Source organism: Monodelphis domestica, chromosome 5 (genome assembly GCF_027887165.1).
Source record: "Monodelphis domestica isolate mMonDom1 chromosome 5, mMonDom1.pri, whole genome shotgun sequence".
NCBI lineage: Eukaryota > Metazoa > Chordata > Mammalia > Didelphimorphia > Didelphidae > Monodelphis > Monodelphis domestica.
In genome coordinates, this window is record NC_077231.1 from 165,763,423 (window position 1) to 165,783,872 (window position 20,450).

Sequence of the window (20,450 nt, forward strand, 5' to 3'; positions counted from 1 at the left end):
GCAATCATTGCTCCAGCTATAAAAATTCTATAAGAGTTTCTGAGGTTTTCTGAACAATGGCTGATCCTCAAGTAAAAGAGAAACTGAGAGAATGAAAATTGGGAGCAAAATTCAGTTCCAGCAAAATACCTCACAAACAGCTGTTTCTAGTTGTCTGAGTTGACTCTTACAAAATATTTTAAAGTGTGTTTTCTGGCAAAAATAAATAGGCTCATTTTCCAAATTTCATGCAAATGATGCATTTACAGTAATTATTAATGGTTCATAAAAGGTTCTTGGACCAGACTTAAGATTTTGTTGGCCTAAGGGTCTTGCAAGGAGGAAATTTCCTACTTCTGTTGCTGATCAGCACCTACTCTGCTGCTTTATTATCTCAGAAAGTTGCGTGGAGGCATTAAGAGGTTAAGTGACTTGCCCAAGATCATACAGCCAGTGTCTATTAGAGGCAGGCTTGAAGCCAGGCTTTCCTAACTCTAATGCCAGCTAATTGTCCCCTATGAAATACTGCCTCTCATAACAGATTAAGAGTATATATATCTTACTGTCAACGTGTATATTGTCATTAAAAAAAGGTGCAAAAGAAAATTAAAAGTAAAATAATGTTTTCAAGAAAGAGAAGACTGAAAACCATAATAGGATATTTCATCTTTCTCTTTTCAATTCAAAAGTTTAGGCCATGAAAAAATGATTTACAACTTCTTTTGTATTAAAAAAAACAGATATGTTGATTCACTCTACTATACCTTACTATATATTAAGGGGTGATTAAAAACAAAAACAGAAAAATGTTTTCCTGTTAACCGAGATAATTATTATGTCATCTATTTTTATCCGTAGTACTTGGTGTCATGCTTGAATAGTAAGCATTTAATAAATGCTTATTCACCCATCCATCCATCCATTCATTTCTGTTTTGGACTGACTTTCTAGTATAACTCCCTTTAGTTCCTTAAATATTTGAGGGAAACATTTGAAGGAATTCAGACAAAAAGTGATATTTTTTCTATCCTCAGAAATTCAGAAAGACTAACATATTTGAATGAAGTAGCACTTTTTGGAAAGATAATAGAAATGCATATATTAATAGTTAATTCGTTGATGAATAAATACAAATTCAAAAACACCTCACAATTTTATGTCATTTGAGATGTTGAGACAAATTTGGTAGAAATTAATTAAAGGAAAATTTGGTGTTTTTTTTTAAAGATTATGAACAATAGTATGTGACAAAAAGTATGTGATAGCTGAATCCTTTTTTTTAAGAGACTAAAAAACAGGAAACATGCAGTTAACATAGCAGAGCTATCTAGACATACACTATCTTGGTAGTGATGATCAACTTGGCCCAGTGGTTTATGAGTTTTGACCAAAAAACAAATTGTTTTTTGTAAGGGAAGTTGGGTTAAATTATGGACAGATCAGCCTTCCAGTAACTTCAGTTGAGTTTTTTTTGGGCCAAATAGGAAAGCTAACATCCAGGAAAGAAATCAAATGAGGACATTTTCCTTCTAGTCAAATAATATGTAAGTGTGGATGTTTTTAAAGTGAAGTCATCTGGACAAAAATTAACTCCTGAAATTTCATATTTTATTCTAGTTTTGGTATTAAAAAAGACCTTAAAGTCAATCAATATTTTCTGAATGAGCTGATATTCCATTCTAGCTTAAGAAAACTGGCTAGGCATATAATGTGATACTTGAAGGTAACAAATAGAGTAATGAAACTGCTTAAATTTTGAGAGGATTCAAACATAATTTCTACATGTGATGAGTTATGACTATAAAGAATCACAACAATTTTTCTTTTTAACTGAATCAACCAAATATCAAATATCAATTAACTTACATTGAAATTAAGTGTTGTTCTTCAAAATAATCCCTTTCAGATATACTTATTATATAAATACATAATACATACAATACAATAATTATATAGAATAAATACTTATTACAGTAATGCCACTGACATTATAGCTTCCTTTGGGAATTCCCCTCCAAGCCAATTTGAGTTATATAAAAATCACTTGCTTTACTGAATAGTTATATCTCCTTTTTGACCAGATATATTAATCAATTTTATCATCCATCTTATTTACCAGAATTTTTACGCATTATTTTGACTATTTCTAAAACTAAAATGTACTTTTTGAAAATAAAATATTTGGCTAATAATAAAAACGGTAACGAAAGTAATCATTGTTGTTGGGTTGTTTCTGTCATGGCTGACTTTTTGTGATTCTGTTTGGGATTTTCTTAGTAAAGATACTAGAATGGATTGCCATTTCCTTCTCCAGCTCATTTTACAGATGAGGAACATGAGGCAAACAGGGGTAAGTGACTTGCCCATGGTCATACTAGTGAGTGCCTGAGGCTAGATTTGAACTCAGGAAGATGCGTCTTCTTGACTCCAAGCCCAGCACTCTAAAGATGAGTCTTGTTGACTCTAAGCCCAATGCTCTATCATAGGTGCATTGTAAACCCTTTAGTATTGTCTTAGAACATTGTATTGCTAAGAATAGCTAAGTCATTCATAACTGATCATCATACGAAATTGCTATTATTGTATATATTGTTCTTTTGGTTCTGTTCACTTCACGTTGCATCATTTTGTACAAGTCTTTACAGTTATTTCTGAAAGCATCCTGCTTATCATTTCTTATAGCAAAAAAGCATTCCATCATCATAATATACAATTTGTTCAGCTATTCCCCTATTAATGGGCATCCCCTCACTTTCTAGTTCTTTGCTATCACAAAAATCATTGCTTTAAACATTTTTGTACATATAGGTCCTTTTCCTTTTTTAAAAATCTCTTTGGGATGCAAACTGTAGTACTATTCTTAGTTCAAGAGGTACATAACACATAGTTTTATTTCCCTTAGATCGTAGTTCCAAATTGCTGTCTAGAATGCTTTTATGAGTTCACCACTCTACTAACAATGCATTAGTGTCCCAATTCTCCCACATCCCCTCCAACATTTATCATTTTCCTTTATTTTCATATTGACCAATCTGATAGATGATACATCAGAGTTGTTTTAATTTGTATTTCCCTAATCCATAGTGATTTTGAACATTTTTTATCTGACTATAGATAACTTTGATTTCTTGTTCTGAAAATATTGCCTGTTCTTCTCCTTTGATACTTTGTCAAATGGAGAATGAATAGTATTTTTATAAATTTGACTGAGTTTTCTATGTATCTAATAAATGAGTCCTTGATCACAGAAGTTTAATATTAAAAAAATGTTCCTTTTTTTCTGCTATTCTAATCTTGATTTCATTAGTTTTATTTGTGTGAACACTTTTTAATTTAATGTAATAAAAATTATCCATTTTATATCCTACCATGCTCTCTTTCTCTCATTTGGTCATAAATTCTTTCCTCATCTATATATCTGAGAAGGAAACTAGTCTGCATTCCCCTAATTTGCTCATGGCATCACCATTATATCTAAATCATGTAACCATTTTGATCTTACCTTATGTGGTATGAGATGTTTGTCTAGACCTACTTTCTGCCAAACTTCTGTCTCATTTTCCCATCACTTTTTGTGACCCCTTTTTTCTATTTACCCAGCTACCACATTAGTTCAGACCCTTATTAGCTCTCTTATAGATTATTGCAACAACCTCCTAAATGGGTCCAGCCTCAAATTTCTCCAATTCATTTTATGTACTCCTGCCAAAGTAATTTTCCTTTACTTGTAGCTATGACAACTCAGTCAATTGCAGTGACGTCTATTCCTTCTATGATAAAATAGAAGCTCCTTTGATTAGATTATAAAACATTATACCTGGAGGATTTGCCTATCCTCAAGGAGTTTTCAAACTTGTTTATCAGATTTAGCTACCTTAATTTAATTCAGCATGTTCCTAGGGGCTAGCTTTTAGGTATAAACAATTTCATAATATGATGGGACTTGAGTTTTGTAAAAATTTCCCTCTCTGTCTTTACATTGTTGAGAAGATAATTTGGGGTATACATACCAGGGTAAATTAATCACAACTTTGGTTTTCCATATTTAATTTCCTCCCTCAAATTTTGAGACAAAAAAGAAGGTACACAACTAACATCTTATGAAGAGACATGCTTTGTGTATAATAAACACTATTTTGAATAAATGATAAATAAAATATAAACCAAGCAAAAGAAAAAAGCTCACTATATCTAACCAAGTCTAATCTTCCAGCCTCATTGCATATTACCTCCGCTCTGCAATCTAGCCAAACTTGTCTTCTTTCTGTTCCTTGCACAGGAAACTTTGTCATCTTTCTCTGGCTATCAAATATCTGGAACATACTTCCTCCATACCTTTGTCTCATAGAATCTTTATTCTTATAAGCTGAAGCACAAGTACTGTCTCCTTCCTGCACAAAACCCTTCCTGATCTCCCCAAATGTTATTATCTTCTCTTCCAAACTACCATGTAGTTTAACTGCTTTGTATGTTTTCATTCTATAACTTTATATCTATGCCGCATGTAAAATATACATGTGCATGTAGATGTACATATACATGCACCTTTTGCCTCCTCCATTAGAATATAAGCTAGTTAAGGTGCAGTGATTGTTCCATTCTTTGTATTTGTATCTCCAAGTGCTTTAAAAATATCTGTTGATTAATTGGAAGTTATCAAGCACATAGTAGTCATACAATAGAGTTTGTTGATGTACATTCCAATGTTCCAATGCATTAATAGTGTCCCCCAAATTCTGAAATGTGGAGTAATGGGTATTTCACTTAAACTCTATGCTATCAGAATATCATATGAACTACCATTTTGTTAATTTCGGTATATACTGAGGCTTTTGGTTAGTGCTCTCTATATAGTTAGAAAATATGGATTAATTGCAAAGACTTCTGGCCCTTTGAGATTCCTGTCTCTGTAAGTTGACTCTGATATCTGGAAGTAAACCCTGTTTATTACAGAAACAAACCATGCATTTAGCTGGTTGCAAACATGGCTATAACCTAATAATTGTGATTTTGATTTTCACCAGAATGAAATTTATCAGGCTGCCTTTTCTCTTTCCATGCACTGCTGAAATCACCAATCAAATCACATCTTTGTTTCAAATCTTTCCTTGGAAATAATTAGAACTAAAGTGGAAAGCAGGCTCAATATATACAAGGATGAAAAACTCAAAAGCACATTATATCAGTTTTAAGAATCTACAAAAGCAATTATGACATTTATTATTATAGTATGTTTTAATAAATTAAAATTATTTGATCAGCATAGTATATTTTTATGTAATAAAAACTAAGCCTAAATATAATAAATAAGCCATTAAACATTTGCAGGGATGAAAAGTATTCTCTCAAAGACTGAAATCCTGTTTTCTAAATATTGTTCCCTAAAGTCAGTTTCCTTTTTCTTTGCTTTTTTTTTTATTCCAGTAAGGGAAATGGAATTTTTTTTCCAAGATCTTGATCCAAGATATATAGATCCTTTGCTGTACACTTTCTAACATTGTCTGTGGAGAAAAAGAACTAAACACGTTATACCACTAAAGCCACAAGACAGGATTTCTTTCACATGTCTCTGGTAGAAACAATGTCATGACTTTACAGTTACAATAAGTGACTTAGATGTTCAAGAAAACTTCGAACAAGTGCTAACACTAAATGTCTTTACTAGCCTAACTATTAGGTGATTCAGGCCTCGCTCCCCCCCCCCACACACACACGGCCAACAGTAATGGATGAGGGCAAACACAGAGACCAGGAATCGCAGCAAATCAGTAACAAGTGTCTAGCAGACAAACAGGGCACATATAGGTATGGGGTTTGGGGGAGGAGCGAGTGGTACATGTCAGCACAGGCTAGGCGTCAGAGCCCCAGAAAGCCACGTCACAGACACAGGGTCTGGCACAGGGGTCATCCCTAACGTAGGGGAAGCTGCCACTCTAGGGAGTTGAAAGTTCAGGTTAACAGCAAAGGAGAACACGCATCAGGGTACATGAGTCTAGATCGTGCCCTCAGTTTCCTTTCCCTGTTTCAGGACTCTTCTATGAGGCCCATAAGAAAGCAGGAAATCCCACAGGAGAAAGGGTCCATGAATCAGGGATGGCCAGCAGAGGGGGGTGCAGCTGCTACTGGGGAACCAATCCCTGCAGTGTATTTAAAATCTTCTCAAACTAGTTCTGCTTCCCAAGTCATGCTTTTCTGCCCTGGCCATAGTGTTTCTAGCCTTTCCCAGGCTCCTCCTTTTTCCATCTTTCCTTAGAGCCTACTTACGAGCAAGTCCTTAGAAATGTCTCAGTATCCCCTTTTCTTCCCAGACCTGCTGTCCTCTCATGGCCTTGGGGCCCTTCACACTAAAATTATGGGGATGGTTCTATCTGAGCCTACTTGATGCTGCCATCTTCAGTCTATTCAATCTTCCAAATCTCCATTTTGAAGAAGGCCTTTGGCATAGGGACGGCTGCCTTGACTCACCTAAGTGAGGCAGAGTTGCACCAAGTGGTCAGCCTCCTTCTCTTTTTCCAGGCATGTAAGTCTAATAGGAAGACAAAAGTCAGGACAGTTGGGGGTGGTCCAGGATACTGTTGTATCTGATTTTGGTCTTTTTGACATCTGATGAAGCTCTTTGTACTCCATAGCACTTCCTTCAGCTACCTTCATGGCTGCTGGAACAAATTGTTCCCATCTGTCTCTTCTTCAGGGGGACATCTTCACATGTTGGGATAGACCTTCCCCATGAATCTCCAATAGGCTGGCGGCCTGCTGGCTACCTTTGACCTTCAGCCTGCCAAGACACTTTCATGGAGTGTGGCTGCTGCCTACACCACAGCTTTTTGCAGCCACAGGTAAGAAATGGATGAAAGGCAGACACCAAAGGTGGATGAGCAGCCCTGAGAAGAACTCTGCAAGCTCTCACATCAAAGGTGCTAGTCCTCCCTGAACACCCTACACGTCCCACTCCCACCTCAGATACATACTCTGTGTGAGTCTAATCAAGTCATTCTTTCAGTTTCAGTTTAAAGCAAAAAATGACTTCCAATAGATGAAGTGATGCAAGTAAACAATGATTTGTCAAATCTTGAGGGAAATATATGTATGTTCGTTTTATAAATATGTCTATATAGTATATGTATAAATATATAGTAGCTATATGTGTGTAGACAAATACAAAACATATACAACATGTATACTATATACATATATATATATATATATTCATGTGTGTTGTTACTGGTGAGGTTCATTTGTCTTTTTTAATGGATGAAATCAAAGCCTACTGTGAGGGTCATTAATTCTGGTGTTTAAAAATTAGAAAATATTTGGAAGTTTTGCCTGAAAATCTATTACAAAGAAAATGGCGGTATACTTTGCTCAGAAGGAAAAAAGAAAAAAACTACCTTGAGCTTCCTGAAATCCATATTGTGTTTCAAACGATCTAGTTTAGAAACATATTCTTTCATGATTTGTTTTTATTTCCCAGAAAAATGCATTGTGGTGAAACATAATTCAGTGATTGCTTCCAACCTATTTAAATCATTTCCTAAAGCCCAAGATTTTTTATTTGATTTCTATCAAATAGAAAAGTAAAGTGTAATTCACTATTCATGGCAGGAAAGCAACTGCAATGTTAGGAACAACCCACTTTTTGTGAGAACAAGTAATCATCACTTTGACAAATTACACTTGGTGAGGAAGGACTACCTACTTTTCCTCTGCTGTGAATATTTCAGAAAGTTGTGATGCAAGCACTCCCACCCTTTTCTGAGAACACAAAAAGCCCTGTCTCAGCCTGATACCTCACAGGCAGCTGTCTCTATTAAAGTTGCTCCAGGCTGCACACTTCCCTTTTGGAGTGAGTTCCTCTGCAGAGATGAAGTTAGTCTACTTTTACTTGTTGAGCTCAATCGTACCAGCTTTTCATAATGTTGGGGCAGTGGAAGATAAAACAGAGGAAATTCAAGAAGAAGAAAAATTTGCTTCTGCTTGTCCTGTGAGCCTGGAAGCAAAGAAACAGTGTGAGGAAGGAGAAGAGTGTCCTTACCAGATGAACCTGCCTTCCCTGACCATTCAGCTACCAAAGTCATTCAGCATGATTGAGCAGGTATTCAAAGAAGTTCAGAATCTCAAGGAAACTGTAAATAACCTGAAGAAATCTTGCCAAGAATGCAAACTGCAAGCTGATGATAATCAAGAAATAGGAAGAAATGAACAGCAGCAACCTAACAAAGAAGCCCCTGAAAAGGAAAGTGACAACAGAATTAAGGAATTAGAGAGTGAAGTTAATAAGCTATTTTCCAATCTGAAGGATGCAAAAGAGGAAATAAATTCACTTCATGGTCGTCTGGAGAAGCTAAGTCTTGTAAACATGAACAACATAGAAAACTATGTGGACAGCAAAGTGGCTAATTTGACATCTGTGGTGAACAGTTTGGATGGCCGATGTTCATCTAGGTGTTCCAACCAAACAGAACAGCATTACACTTCCGGTATGTGAAATGTGTATTATTACCATTTGTTTCTACATATTAAGTCATCTGAAAACAAGTAACACTTTGAAAATACAAACTAGAAATGAAATTGCAAAAGGGGCAAATTATGTAAGCCCTTTTTTTGCTTGTCTACAAAGATAAACATAGGGAAACTCATGTAATTTTGAAAATAAGATAGTAGCTCTGATTGTCCATAAAATCATAATAGATTTTATTAGTTCCACTAAAAAGCACTTTCAATTTTACTTCTGTGTCAAGATCTATACCGATTTCTCACTAACATATTGTTGCTAATATTGTGTAAAAGTAGATGAAAAAATCCACAGAGAGAATAATGGCATGCCTTTTCAATGTTTTTTCTAATCCATTTAATCAATCTGTAACTTGAAAAACATATCAAAGTTAGAAGTTTTGTTAATAGGTTAGAAGCATTTTGTGGATTCTGACAGGCACTTATTAAACTCTTAAATAAGTAGAATCAAGGATCCTTGAAAGATTTTCATTTTGGAGTTCAGAATTACATAACCACAAGTATCAAGGGGAAAAGAGATTTTACGGATGGAATAAAAACATCTCTGTGGGTTCATATCTATGCAAGTCTTTCCACATTTCATAATGGCATATAATCCTTTTAAGTAGAGATTTTTGGCAAGCAGCTAATATTTACACAATGAAAAATGAGACTCTTGGACTAATATATTTTTATTCCTTTATCCATTCTCTATCTCTTTTTTGGATCAGAATTATGGTTTTTGAAGGCAAAAATTTTTTCTGCGAAAATAAACTTAGAGAAACACAAATGGAAGATTAGATTACATAATATATTTGACTTAAGCTTGAATATTAATGCAATATGGTTTTATTTTGATATCATAACTAAATTCCCTTTTAAATCACTTAATATAAACCAAAATAGAAGCAGATATAATTGCATCAGGAAAACTAGAGGATTTTTTATAAAGCAGAATTTATCAAACTTCCTACAAAACCTCTAAGAAAACCAAATAAAAGTCAAAAAAGAGTGTTCAGGAACAATGGATGTGAAGGGATACATGAAGTGGGAGCCCTTTAACAATATTTAATACTTGTTCATTCTTTTGCCATTGTCTTTGTGGAGTAGCTTATCACCACAAAGCCTTTCTTATTACCCTGAGTTTACAGTTGAGGAAAGCAAGAGAAGTTTAAGAGACTTGCCCAAAGTTACTCTTAAAGTAATTGTGAAGTGAGTATTATCCAGAGTCTATATTCATAGGTCACTTCTTTCCACCATTTTAACTTTTCAGAAAAAAAAACAAGATTCCTGAATGTTTAGAAAGTACATACTGGAGCCTTGAATATTATTATATACAGACATGTATATGTATATACCTATCTATGCACATGTAACATTGCGCTTGAACTCCAGCCACAATCTCATCTTAGATATAATTTTCTTACAATAAGAACTATTTTCTACTTTAATAGAAGAATATTTATTGAATTTTTCTCTATCATAGTTATAAGTTAATTATATTTTATGACAAATTTATTGAAAAGTAATCTAATACACTTAATTAAGAGAATAGTTATTCTATTTTTGCACTGAAAAACTCTTATGATGTAGTTTAACTTTTTTCTACACTTAAGAATAATTTTGCAGTGATATGCCTATGATCACTGTGTAAAAACAGCAGTTTAACTGAAATTAAATTGAAATTTGTCTATAACCTACTGATTATGGTAGTTTGTTGCTTAGTTATAACTTTAAATATATTCCTATCAACTGTACCTACTGGTTGAGGTGATTGTATGTTTCAAGTTATAAACTGAATCAGAAGAACTAGATGATTAAGGTAACATCCTCATTTAAGTTCAGTAAGCACAAATGCAGTTAATTTTATAGAATAAATTACATCCTCAACCTGTCCCCAATTATGCAGGATACTCCATGTTTGTAAACAATATCCCATATATTTATAAAACAGATGATTTAAGGAGCAATTATTCATTTTCTAAAGCCATTATTCATAATTTTAAAATGATTTCTTTAGATAGAGATTTCCTAATTTAATATGCTTACACTTTTCTTTGGCTTACATGACAACTTCAAAGCAGCCATATTAGGACCTATTGGGAAAATTACCTTTATTGTTATTAACTGTGGTTGCCAGTACTTGTGTTTTAATGATCACTAGAAATAAATGCAGACACCTTTTCCCCATACTCTGGCAATCATATGTCTAAGAGTAGTCTTCTTGAGCTTTGGTCCCCCTGGGGACCCTTGGTTTCACATCTGGGTCTGGAACTACTAGAGATGATAGTTATGGTAGAACCTGAAAATTCTGATGATGGCTGGGTAGCTGGAGCTCTACCATGAGCTCCCAAAAGGGAACCAGCAGGCTGGATACTCCTAGGGTTCAGATATAGCCAGGTAATATTTTGGTGTCCCTGCCAAAGGAAGTCCCTGTATGTTCTTTGGGGTAAGTTGCAATAAGGGGATTCCTGAGGTTGGGGCCAGAAAGGCAAGAACCAGCAGGATCCATGAAGCTGCTATGTCAGAAACCTGGAGGAGGTGTTTGGGTATATATTCTATTGGAAATGACATTTTAACAAGTGATATTACAATGAGGTTCCAATCTACAACAATTAGATTGTAATTGAATTACCATTAGAGAATTTCTATTTTAGGATAGATAGATAGATAAGTCTGTATATATGTACATATATATTTAGCCTGAGTGCTAAAAATACATCAGAAGTATGCTTACATACTTGATAAGAACTTGGTTGATTCAATACCTGAATTCTCATAAAAATTGTCTGGTAGTTAATTTGATTCACCAATTTCCAATAAAATCCAACTAATGTAGGAAATCAGGCTACTCTTGATTATGTTGCACCAGAAAATTTACAGAATTTCAACCAAAGAACAGTTTAGTCTATAATCAATCTGATTTATTGGTTAATTATTATATACTTTTTTTGTAATTTAAGAATTTTGTTCATTGTCCTATAAATACATAGGACAAAGTATACATTGAAACATTCACAGAAACTAAGTAGTGGTGAAAAAAAAAAGGTTGACATTCTTCAAACTCTTTTGTGTGATCCTGGGCTACCAGGCAAGATTGTCAGGGGATAAGACCACCATGAAGAGAACTCATATAGTGTGGCACCCAGAAACCGATTTAAAGCAGTATGAATAAAGGACAAGAAAGGACAAGATGTGAAATCTAGGGATCATCTGGAAAAGACCATGGTGGCCTTTAAGTAGTTTGTGCACTATTCATAGAGTAACTGTACTTTATTCCCCATAATTAGTAAAATTATCAATTTATCAGTCCCCGATCAGTCACACTTCATGAGTTCTCCTAGTAGTCTTATTCCCTGACCACCTTGCCTAGTCTCCTAGTCATAAAATTCTCGGTAGTTAAATTCCCTAGTAGCTTAGATATAGAATTTACCAGTTGATCCATTTACCTCTTGCAAACTGGAGATCATTTGCAGCCACAGAAGTGGATATGTGGAATGGAATTAGGTGTTCTCATAAATGCCTAACTGAATTTTGTTACAAGATTGTCCTCATACTTGTAGTTAGAAATCTGTATAGATGACACCTTGTCTGATGAAAGGGATGTGTAGTCTAATGCTCTTCTATGCAGATTTCAGTTCCATCAACTCTAGAAAAACAGGTTTACTAGATTTCATAATCTACATGTATGTGAAATTACCTGTTCATTGTCCCTTCATCAAAATCCATAACATAGTCAGAAGTCCTTTGGATAATTGAGTTTTTAAGGGTTTCAAAGAAATAGGATAAAACAATTTGAATCTGTTGAACAGAGTGATGTAGAAATTCCATTATTGCTATTCTTCTTTAACTATTATATGGTTATAATCATCAAACTATGTTCTTGTATCTATGAATTCTTTAGAACCAGAATTCTTTGTAATTCTAATTTGTACTTGTCAATGAAATAAATGATCCTTTCTCTCCTGCCCCTCCAGCTGGTATTCAACAACATCTAATATACAAAGACTGTGCTGACTATTATAAGAAAGGCAGAAAGATCAATGGAATCTACAGAGTCACACCTGATCACAAAAATAGGAGCTTTGAAGCTTACTGTGACATGGAAACCATGGATGGAGGTTGGACAGTAATACAGAGACGTCTAGATGGAAGTACTAACTTCAACAGAACGTGGGAGGACTACAAAAATGGCTTTGGAAACCTTAGCAGGGAATTCTGGTTAGGTAATGATAAAATTCACCTTCTCACCAAGAGTAGAGACATGGTCCTTAGAATTGATCTTGAAGATTTTAATGGGGTCAAATTGTATGCTCTGTATGATCAGTTCTATGTAGCCAATGAATTTCTCAAATACCGTTTACATATTGGTAATTATAGTGGTACTGCCGGGAATGCTCTGCATTTCAGCAGACATTACAACCATGACATGAAATTTTTCACTACCCCAGACAAAGACCATGATAGGTATCCCTCTGGAAACTGTGGACGTTACTACAGTTCTGGTTGGTGGTTTGATGCGTGTTTGTCCGCAAACTTAAATGGCAAATATTATCACCAAAAATATAAAGGTGTCTTCAATGGAATTTATTGGGGTACCTGGCCTGGCATGGCTAATGGCCATCCAAATGGCTTTAAACAATCTTTCAAGAGGGCAAAAATGATGATTAAACCAAAATTCCTTGTATCATAAATTATTGCTCATTCTATCAGATTTTCATCTAGTAATTTTCCACAGCATTTTCCTTTCCTTCCTGACTCTCCTTTCCTCTCTCCTCTTCCTTTCCTCTTCCCCACCAGTCCCAACTGCTTTGCAATAAAATGCTTCCTTTGCATAATTTGATATTTTCTCCCAGTTAATCTTTACATCTTTCCATAATCAAAAATATATCTCAATTGAATGAATTTCAAAAAGTAATTTTAAATAAGACTAAAAATTATGGTAATGACTTCTTGCAAAAGCCTTAAGGTTTTTATTGTTGTTGCTATTATCCAAATGTACACTTGGATCCATGGCATTTATATTTTAATTCAGTTATATTAACAATTCTATTAATAAAAAATTCTCAATTAAATAATCCCTCATGTAGACAGTAACATTAGTAGCTATATTTTTGACAATTAAAACTCTTAATTTCTTCATCCAAATGGCCTATTTTAACACAAATAAGCTATACCTGGATATAATAAGTTAGACACTTCTGGTGTGTACAAACCTTTTTAAGTCATAAATTATAAAACTGAATAAACTGTGATCCTGGTACTCTTTGTTTTCCCATGTGTCTAACATATATCCTGGAATTTTCTCACTCAAGTAAGGCCTGACTCTATGTCTATTAAATATCCTCATAAAAATTACTAAGCAGTCTTATTGACCATATTTTTCTATGTATTGTTAAGAAAAAATATTCATATTGTCATATGAAAATATCTCCGTGTTTCTTAGAATTTGCAGTCCATAAAGGCACTTGGAAATAATATAACTTAGCAATCACTGTTTAAAGACAATATGTTCACTGTTCATAAACTTGTTAGATGCTTGATACCAAAAACTGCTTTTAACATTTAAAAAAAAGTGTTTCCTCTGTTCATTATGCACAATGGTTTCTTATTTAAGGTTGCTTATTTGTGCCAGACTACTGGTAGAGGGTTTTTTAAAGGGAAGCGGAAAATGGAATATTTGTTTGCAAGTCAAAATACTCTGAAGGTCAATTTTCTTTCTTTGTGAGATTGTAATATATTGTTTTATCACAAAGAAAATTGCTTTCTAAAATTGTTCCTAATATACTTACCACAGGTAGTTCAGTTGAGATTTGCTAATTGTGACCTATATATTATTTACCCATGATGGTTATATCATTTGTTTCCAAAAGAGAAAGAAAAAAGACACACTCTTGAATCTTTATTATTAATTAATTTGTGACACATTATATCACACTATATGGATTTGTAAAAAAGAAAAGGATGCTCAAGTTAACTATTGTAGAAATGGCATATATTTGGAAGGTCAACAGTGATCTATGAAATGTACAGAGTGCCCAAAAAAATCTGGTGTACAAACCTTTTCAAGTCATAAGTATGCTACAATGAATTTTTTTTAAAACCTCTATTACAATTGAATCAGTCTAAACACATTTACTTTAAAAAATTTTCAGTGTCTCTAATCTGGTAGCAAAGTATTCAAATTATGTTAATAAAGCTCCATATTTTGTTCATTACTTTATAATCTTTTTTTGTATAGATTGGGCACATAGCCACTTTAAAAAGAAAGAAAGATGTTTTGTTCCAAATTGTAGGAAATACATGAACCAACAAATCAATATCCAAGTAACATAAACACCATATATTTAACCACCATGGAAAAATATAAAATTAAGAAATTTTGAAAATGAAAATGAAGCTCAGCAATGACCAAAATATAAACTATCAGTGAATGGTTTGAAGGAAATATATCTACTTAAAAGATTTCAAAAAAAAGTTTTAATTTACATCTATTTTTCTACATTTAAAAATGCTAATGTAAAATAGGTAACTTTGGCTTAGAGAGAAAAGTTTACAAAGTATTTATTTCAACTAATATATAAAATGAATACTATATGAAAGAATTTTTCTAAATGCATACCATCTTATATAGTGTCAAGAGATGGAAGAAACATTAAAGTGAAATTCTCTTTGTCAAAAATCTGCTTATATGCATGGAAACTATGTTGGTTTTATGAATAATTCAATATTAAACTTTAGAATTTGGTGTATCACTTATCCTATCATATATAGACATATATATATATATATATATATTCATTCAAGAAATATCTTGCTTTAGCTCTTTGGTCATTGGGCCAATGTGGTATCTTTTGCAATGCCTTTCCAGAATGTTCCCAATGCTCTTCTTTTCCCACAAAATTCCTCAGACTAATATTGAGGGTTTGTGAAGAGTTGCCACCATCTGGATTTATCCCAATATCAAAGTTATGATACTCTTAATTGTTTTGGTAGGAATAAACTAAATTAAAGCTTGTCAGAGTCTTGCTGCACTCAAGTACCACATCACTGAATGAGAATTTAAGCTCAGTCTATCATAGTCACAAATATAGCTCAAGTTATTCCTGAATTTTAGGGGACTCTATGACAGGATAGGATCCTTATTCTCAAGAACTCAGTGGTGGGTTTTTTTTTTCAGTTAACAAAGGTTAAGTAGATGTTTTTTTAAAGTTTTAGTAGTGGGTCTGTAATTTAAACTTATATCACTGATACTATATATGGCACCATTAAACATTAACTTGGGCTAATATCGATAAACAGGGAACAAGAATTACACAATTCATTAATTAACTCCTATGTGTTTCCTTTGTGAAGGAAAAATCATTTCTTAGCAATCTCGATGACATTTGTTATGCCATGAAAATACTGGCTAGAGTTAGGCTTTTGGAAATGCAAGATATGTATAAAAGTCAAATATATCTGGAAAAAATACACAAATTACTGATATGCATTAACAAATATATTAAACTAAGGAAATATCAGTTTAAGCAAACAAAGGAGTATAGCAAACAGCATAAGTGCAAAAAAAAGGCAAACCTGTAATGTGAATTTGCCAACTTTGGTACCATGTTTTTGGATAGTTACCCAAGTTCAATCTTGACTGTGATATAATTTTAAATTAAAGGTGAAAAAAATCCTTGAGTAAAGTTGTAAGATTTTGTAAATATGGTTCTATTTTTTGTGTTTAGAATTTTATGTCATATTTTTAAAAATTTGTCAAATAAAAGGTTAATTTGAGAATAATATATTTTTGACATGAAAAACATTCTTTCTATAAAATAATGTTGATATAACAGTATATTTCCCAAAATCCTCTGGACAGAATGAATTGGCAAATATATTTATATCTTGAGAATATTATAATTTACTACAAACTAGAGCAGGAAAAAAAGAAAATCTCAAGATAGTTGAGTCTTCGGTAAAGCCAAAAATATTTATTGGGTAAAAGGGTTAAGGTATAAAAGAAGGATAGAGGAAACAGGAAATCCCTGAGTATTTCTCTCCTCGGGATTTGAAGCTTATTCCCAGACTATTTTAATGTCTTTGTGAGCTCAAGATGTTGGTACTTCTTGTCTCAGAGATATGGTTTTGTGAATCTTCTGCAGGATAGGCTATTACCTTCCCCAAGGGAAAAGTCTCTATCCTAATAATACAACAGATTAATGGTCTGGATCTTCTATTTCTCAGCAAAGGATTTAGTGGATATAGTTTGTCTTCTCAGTAAGGAATTTGTTCCTTCCCTCTTCAAGCCAAGGATAGAACTCAGCAGTTCTCCAATTGCTTCACCTTTAACTTGGCTGGAATGTTCCATTCCCATCCCCTGATGGCAGTAGAGTTCCATCTCATCATTTTCTGATAGTTTCTCAAAATCCAGTCTTTTCAATCCTTTTGACATTTCTCTCTTCCACATGTGCTAGGTTCAAAGGCTACAAAGACAGAAATGAAATAAATAGGGGGCAGCTAAGTGGCTCAGTGAATTGAGAGCTAGATCTAGAGATAGAAGGTCCAGGCTTCAAATATGATCTCAGATACTTCCCAGCTGTGTGACTCAAGGCAAGTCACTTAACCCCCATTGCCTAGCCTTTACCAATCTTCTGACTTGGAACCAGAACGCAGTATGGAAGGTAAGGGTTTAAAAAAAATGAAATAGTCTCTGACCCCAAGGAACCTACATTTTTAAGAATAAATATATATAAACATGCAAGTAAATATAACATTTGTACAGAGTATACAAGGTGATTCAGGGGAAGAAGCTGAAGGGGTCAGGAAAGGGCTTCTATAAGAGACAATCCCTGAGCTGAACCTTAACAGATGCTAAGCTAAGGCTTCTAAGAGCTTCAGATATATCTTCTAGGCATGAAGGGTTAGTTTGTGCAGACACGGACATGGGAGAGGGAGTTTGGTTAAAAGGCAGACTGTGTGAAAGAGAGTACTATGTGATAAGCCTGAAAAAGTAGGCTTTTGCTATATAATGAAGAGCTTTAAATGCCAAACAGAAGAGATACTATTTTATCCTAGAGGCATGAGACTAGCACTAGAGTTTCTTGAGCAGCTGAGTGACATGATCAGATCTGGGCATTAGGAAGATTACTTTGACAGCAATGTGGAAGATGGAAGAGCAATTCAGAGGCTATTACTATAATCCAGGAAAGAGCTGAAGAAGTTCTGATGAAGGTGTGAGTAAAGAAAAGCAGGTTTTGTAGAAAGCTTTTATAGGTAGAATCAATCAGTCTCTCAACAAATATTTATCAAGCACCTACTATGTGTCAGACACTTTGCTACTTAAAGGGGATACCAATACAAATAATGAAACCATTCCAAGTTACACTGAGCTTACATTCTAATGGGTGATGTAGTGGACAGAGTACTGGGTCAGGAGTCAGGAAGACTCCTCTTCCTGAGTTAAAATCTGGATTAAGACACTTAATAGTTATATGACCCTGGGCAAGTTAACTTAACCCTGTTGGCCTCAGTTTCCTCATCAGTCAAATGAGTTGGAGAAGGAAATGGCAAACCATTGCAATATCTTTGCCAAGAAAATGCCAAATGGGGTCACAAAAGTTGGACAAGACTGAAATGACTAAACAATACAATACATTTTATCCTAGATGGAATCAGAAATCACTGAAGTTGGCTGAGTAAGGATCAGATTTGTGCTTAAGTGAAATTACATTGGAAGGAGTGTGGGAAATGACCTAGAGAAGTTTGAAGCAAGGAAAACAATTAGAAATGTTCCATTGAGATGAGAGATGATGAGGGCCTGCCCTAAGGTGATAGTTATGTGAGAGGAGAGTACACCCTGTAAGATTTGGCAACTGATTTGATATGCAGGGTGAGGAAAAGTAGGGAGTCAGGGATATTGCTGAGATTACAAACTTGAGACAGTGAAAAGATCTGATGATGCTCCCTACAGAAAAATAAGGGAATTTGCAAAAGGGAAGGTTTAAGTAGAAAGAGATCAATTTTAGACATGATAACACTTGGCATGATGACAAGGGAGTGAGGGAAAGTAAAGAATAAAGGATGAATTTAAGGATGAAAACCTGATCAGCTGGAAGAATAGTTGGAGATACCTTCAACAGAAATAGAGAAATTAGGGGAGGAATGAATGGGAGGGGGAGGGGAGAAGTAAGGGAGAGGAGTCCTTTTTTTTTTGGAATTTTCAATTTCAGGTGCTTATGTGGGTTGCCTCATTTGGAATGTCCAACAGCGAGCATGAAGTATAGAACCGGAGCTCACTGTTTGGGATATCTTCAATTTAAATGTTTATAGGGCACATCTACTTTAAAATATTCAATAGACAGTTTGAAAAGTGGGACTGAAACTGAAGAGAGGGCAAAAAATACAAATCTGGGAATCATTTATACTGAGATTAATTAAATAATTCTTATTCTATCTACCTTTCAAAAAAAAATCCATTCCTAACCCCTTCAACCATTCTCTTCTACTTCTTGATATGAATTCAATTCTAAAAATCCCTCCTCTATCTTGTCTTAAGAGTCCCTCCCTATGCCCCTTACCTTACCCTCATACCTCTTGATATGTACTTCCCTCCAGGAAACCCCTTCTTTCCCCTTTTTCTTTTCTTCTGGCCCTCCTTTCTCTTAACTCACCCTTCCTTCTTTTATTCCCTCAATCCCCCAAGGGGATTTCTGATTCCTCCTTTATTCCATCTCCCTTCCCTCCTGTTTCTCTGGATGTTAAAATTTTTATCCTTCTAATTGTACATGTTATTCTCTTCTTCATTCCAAGTCTGATAAGAATGGGGTTTTAGTACTACCAATCCTCCACTCACTCCTCCATGTCAGTTCCTTTACTCATTTCTCCTCTATATGAGATAGCCATTCCACTCTACTTCCTCCTAGTCTACTCCATTATGACTTTGGCTCATTCTATTATATTTACTGAAGGGTTCCAGATGTAAACAAATCATGGACATATTAAAGATGTATTCAAAAGCTGACCCTAATGAGCAAAGTGTTCATGGACCAGACTTATGGGTATATTTCTAATATTTCACATGATTGATTTCTGAATCCTTAAATTGAATTGGGCTCAAATTTTGTGGAACTCAAACCTCTTCCATAGTATGCAGTCTAGAAGGCTGGCATGCAGTTTTAATAGCTTCTTTGTAATGTCAAAGACACACACTCAACACTTGAATGAGATGGTGCCAGGGCTCTGGAGGAAGAAGGACTTTCAAATGAGCCTCTGGTCTGGGCACTGGCTATGCCATTGTGGTGGTATTTATTCCTTTTTCTTGTTGTTAATTGCCAATATGGTGCTAATGTCTCTGTCTCTGTCTCTCTCAACGTGATACTGAAGAATCCTGTGTCTTTTGGTCTATTTTTTCTACCCATGTCCTTCCTACCTTAATCTTTAACCCTTCCACCCATATCCCCTCAGTCCCTGACTTCCCTTTCAGGTGCTCAACCCAGGCAATAAGATCTTGTCGCAATAGGCTGCTACATTTACCTCAGCCTCAAATCTTCCACCCATAAATGCCCCTTCAAGACATCCTGGTAATGATCCTATTTTCAGGGTCCATAGATAACATTTTTCCTTATAGGAATTAAATAATTTGACCTTTTGAATTGCTTATATTTAATCTTTCATTACCTTTGTATGTTTCTTTTAAATTTTCTTCTGGTTTCTGGGTTTTTCCCTAGGATTACTTGAAACTCCTTTACTTCATTAAATATCCATTTTTAAAAACTTTTTATAATTATGTTCATCAGTTCTGGATATATTATTCTTGGTTGTAAGCCCTTGCATAATACTATGTTCAATGTCCTTCATACTTTTAATGTTGCAGCTGCTATATCTTACATTATTCTGACTATTGCTTCCCAGTATTTAAATTGGTTTTTTTTCTTATTGCTTGTAGTATTTTCTCCTTAACATGGGAGCTACAGGATTTAGCAATGATATTCCTGTGC

At 34.4% G+C, this 20,450-nt stretch overlaps 2 protein-coding genes across 4 annotated transcripts in view; one reads left to right on the forward strand and one right to left on the reverse strand.

Moving 5' to 3' along the window:
* Positions 1-20,450, reverse strand: part of CCDC146 (coiled-coil domain containing 146) — a 200,831-nt gene that overhangs the window by 125,639 nt on the left and 54,742 nt on the right. The gene's annotated exons all lie outside the window — the stretch shown is intronic.
* FGL2 (fibrinogen like 2) lies at positions 7,725-14,684 on the forward strand. Its single transcript, XM_003342003.4, has 2 exons — positions 7,725-8,456; positions 12,447-14,684. The coding sequence occupies exons 1-2, from the start codon at positions 7,841-7,843 to the stop codon at positions 13,160-13,162; spliced, it is 1,332 nt and encodes a 443-aa protein (XP_003342051.1). The 5' UTR covers positions 7,725-7,840; the 3' UTR covers positions 13,163-14,684.

What these genes read in the sequence shown, in the direction of transcription:
- FGL2 (XM_003342003.4), top strand. Translation starts at nt 7,841, where the DNA reads ATGAAGTTAGTCTACTTTTACTTGTTGAGCTCAATCGTACCAGCTTTT. An exon ending in AGAACAGCATTACACTTCCG is followed by an intron (nt 8,457 to 12,446) that starts GTATGTGAAATG and finishes CTGCCCCTCCAG; the next exon opens with CTGGTATTCAACAACATCTA.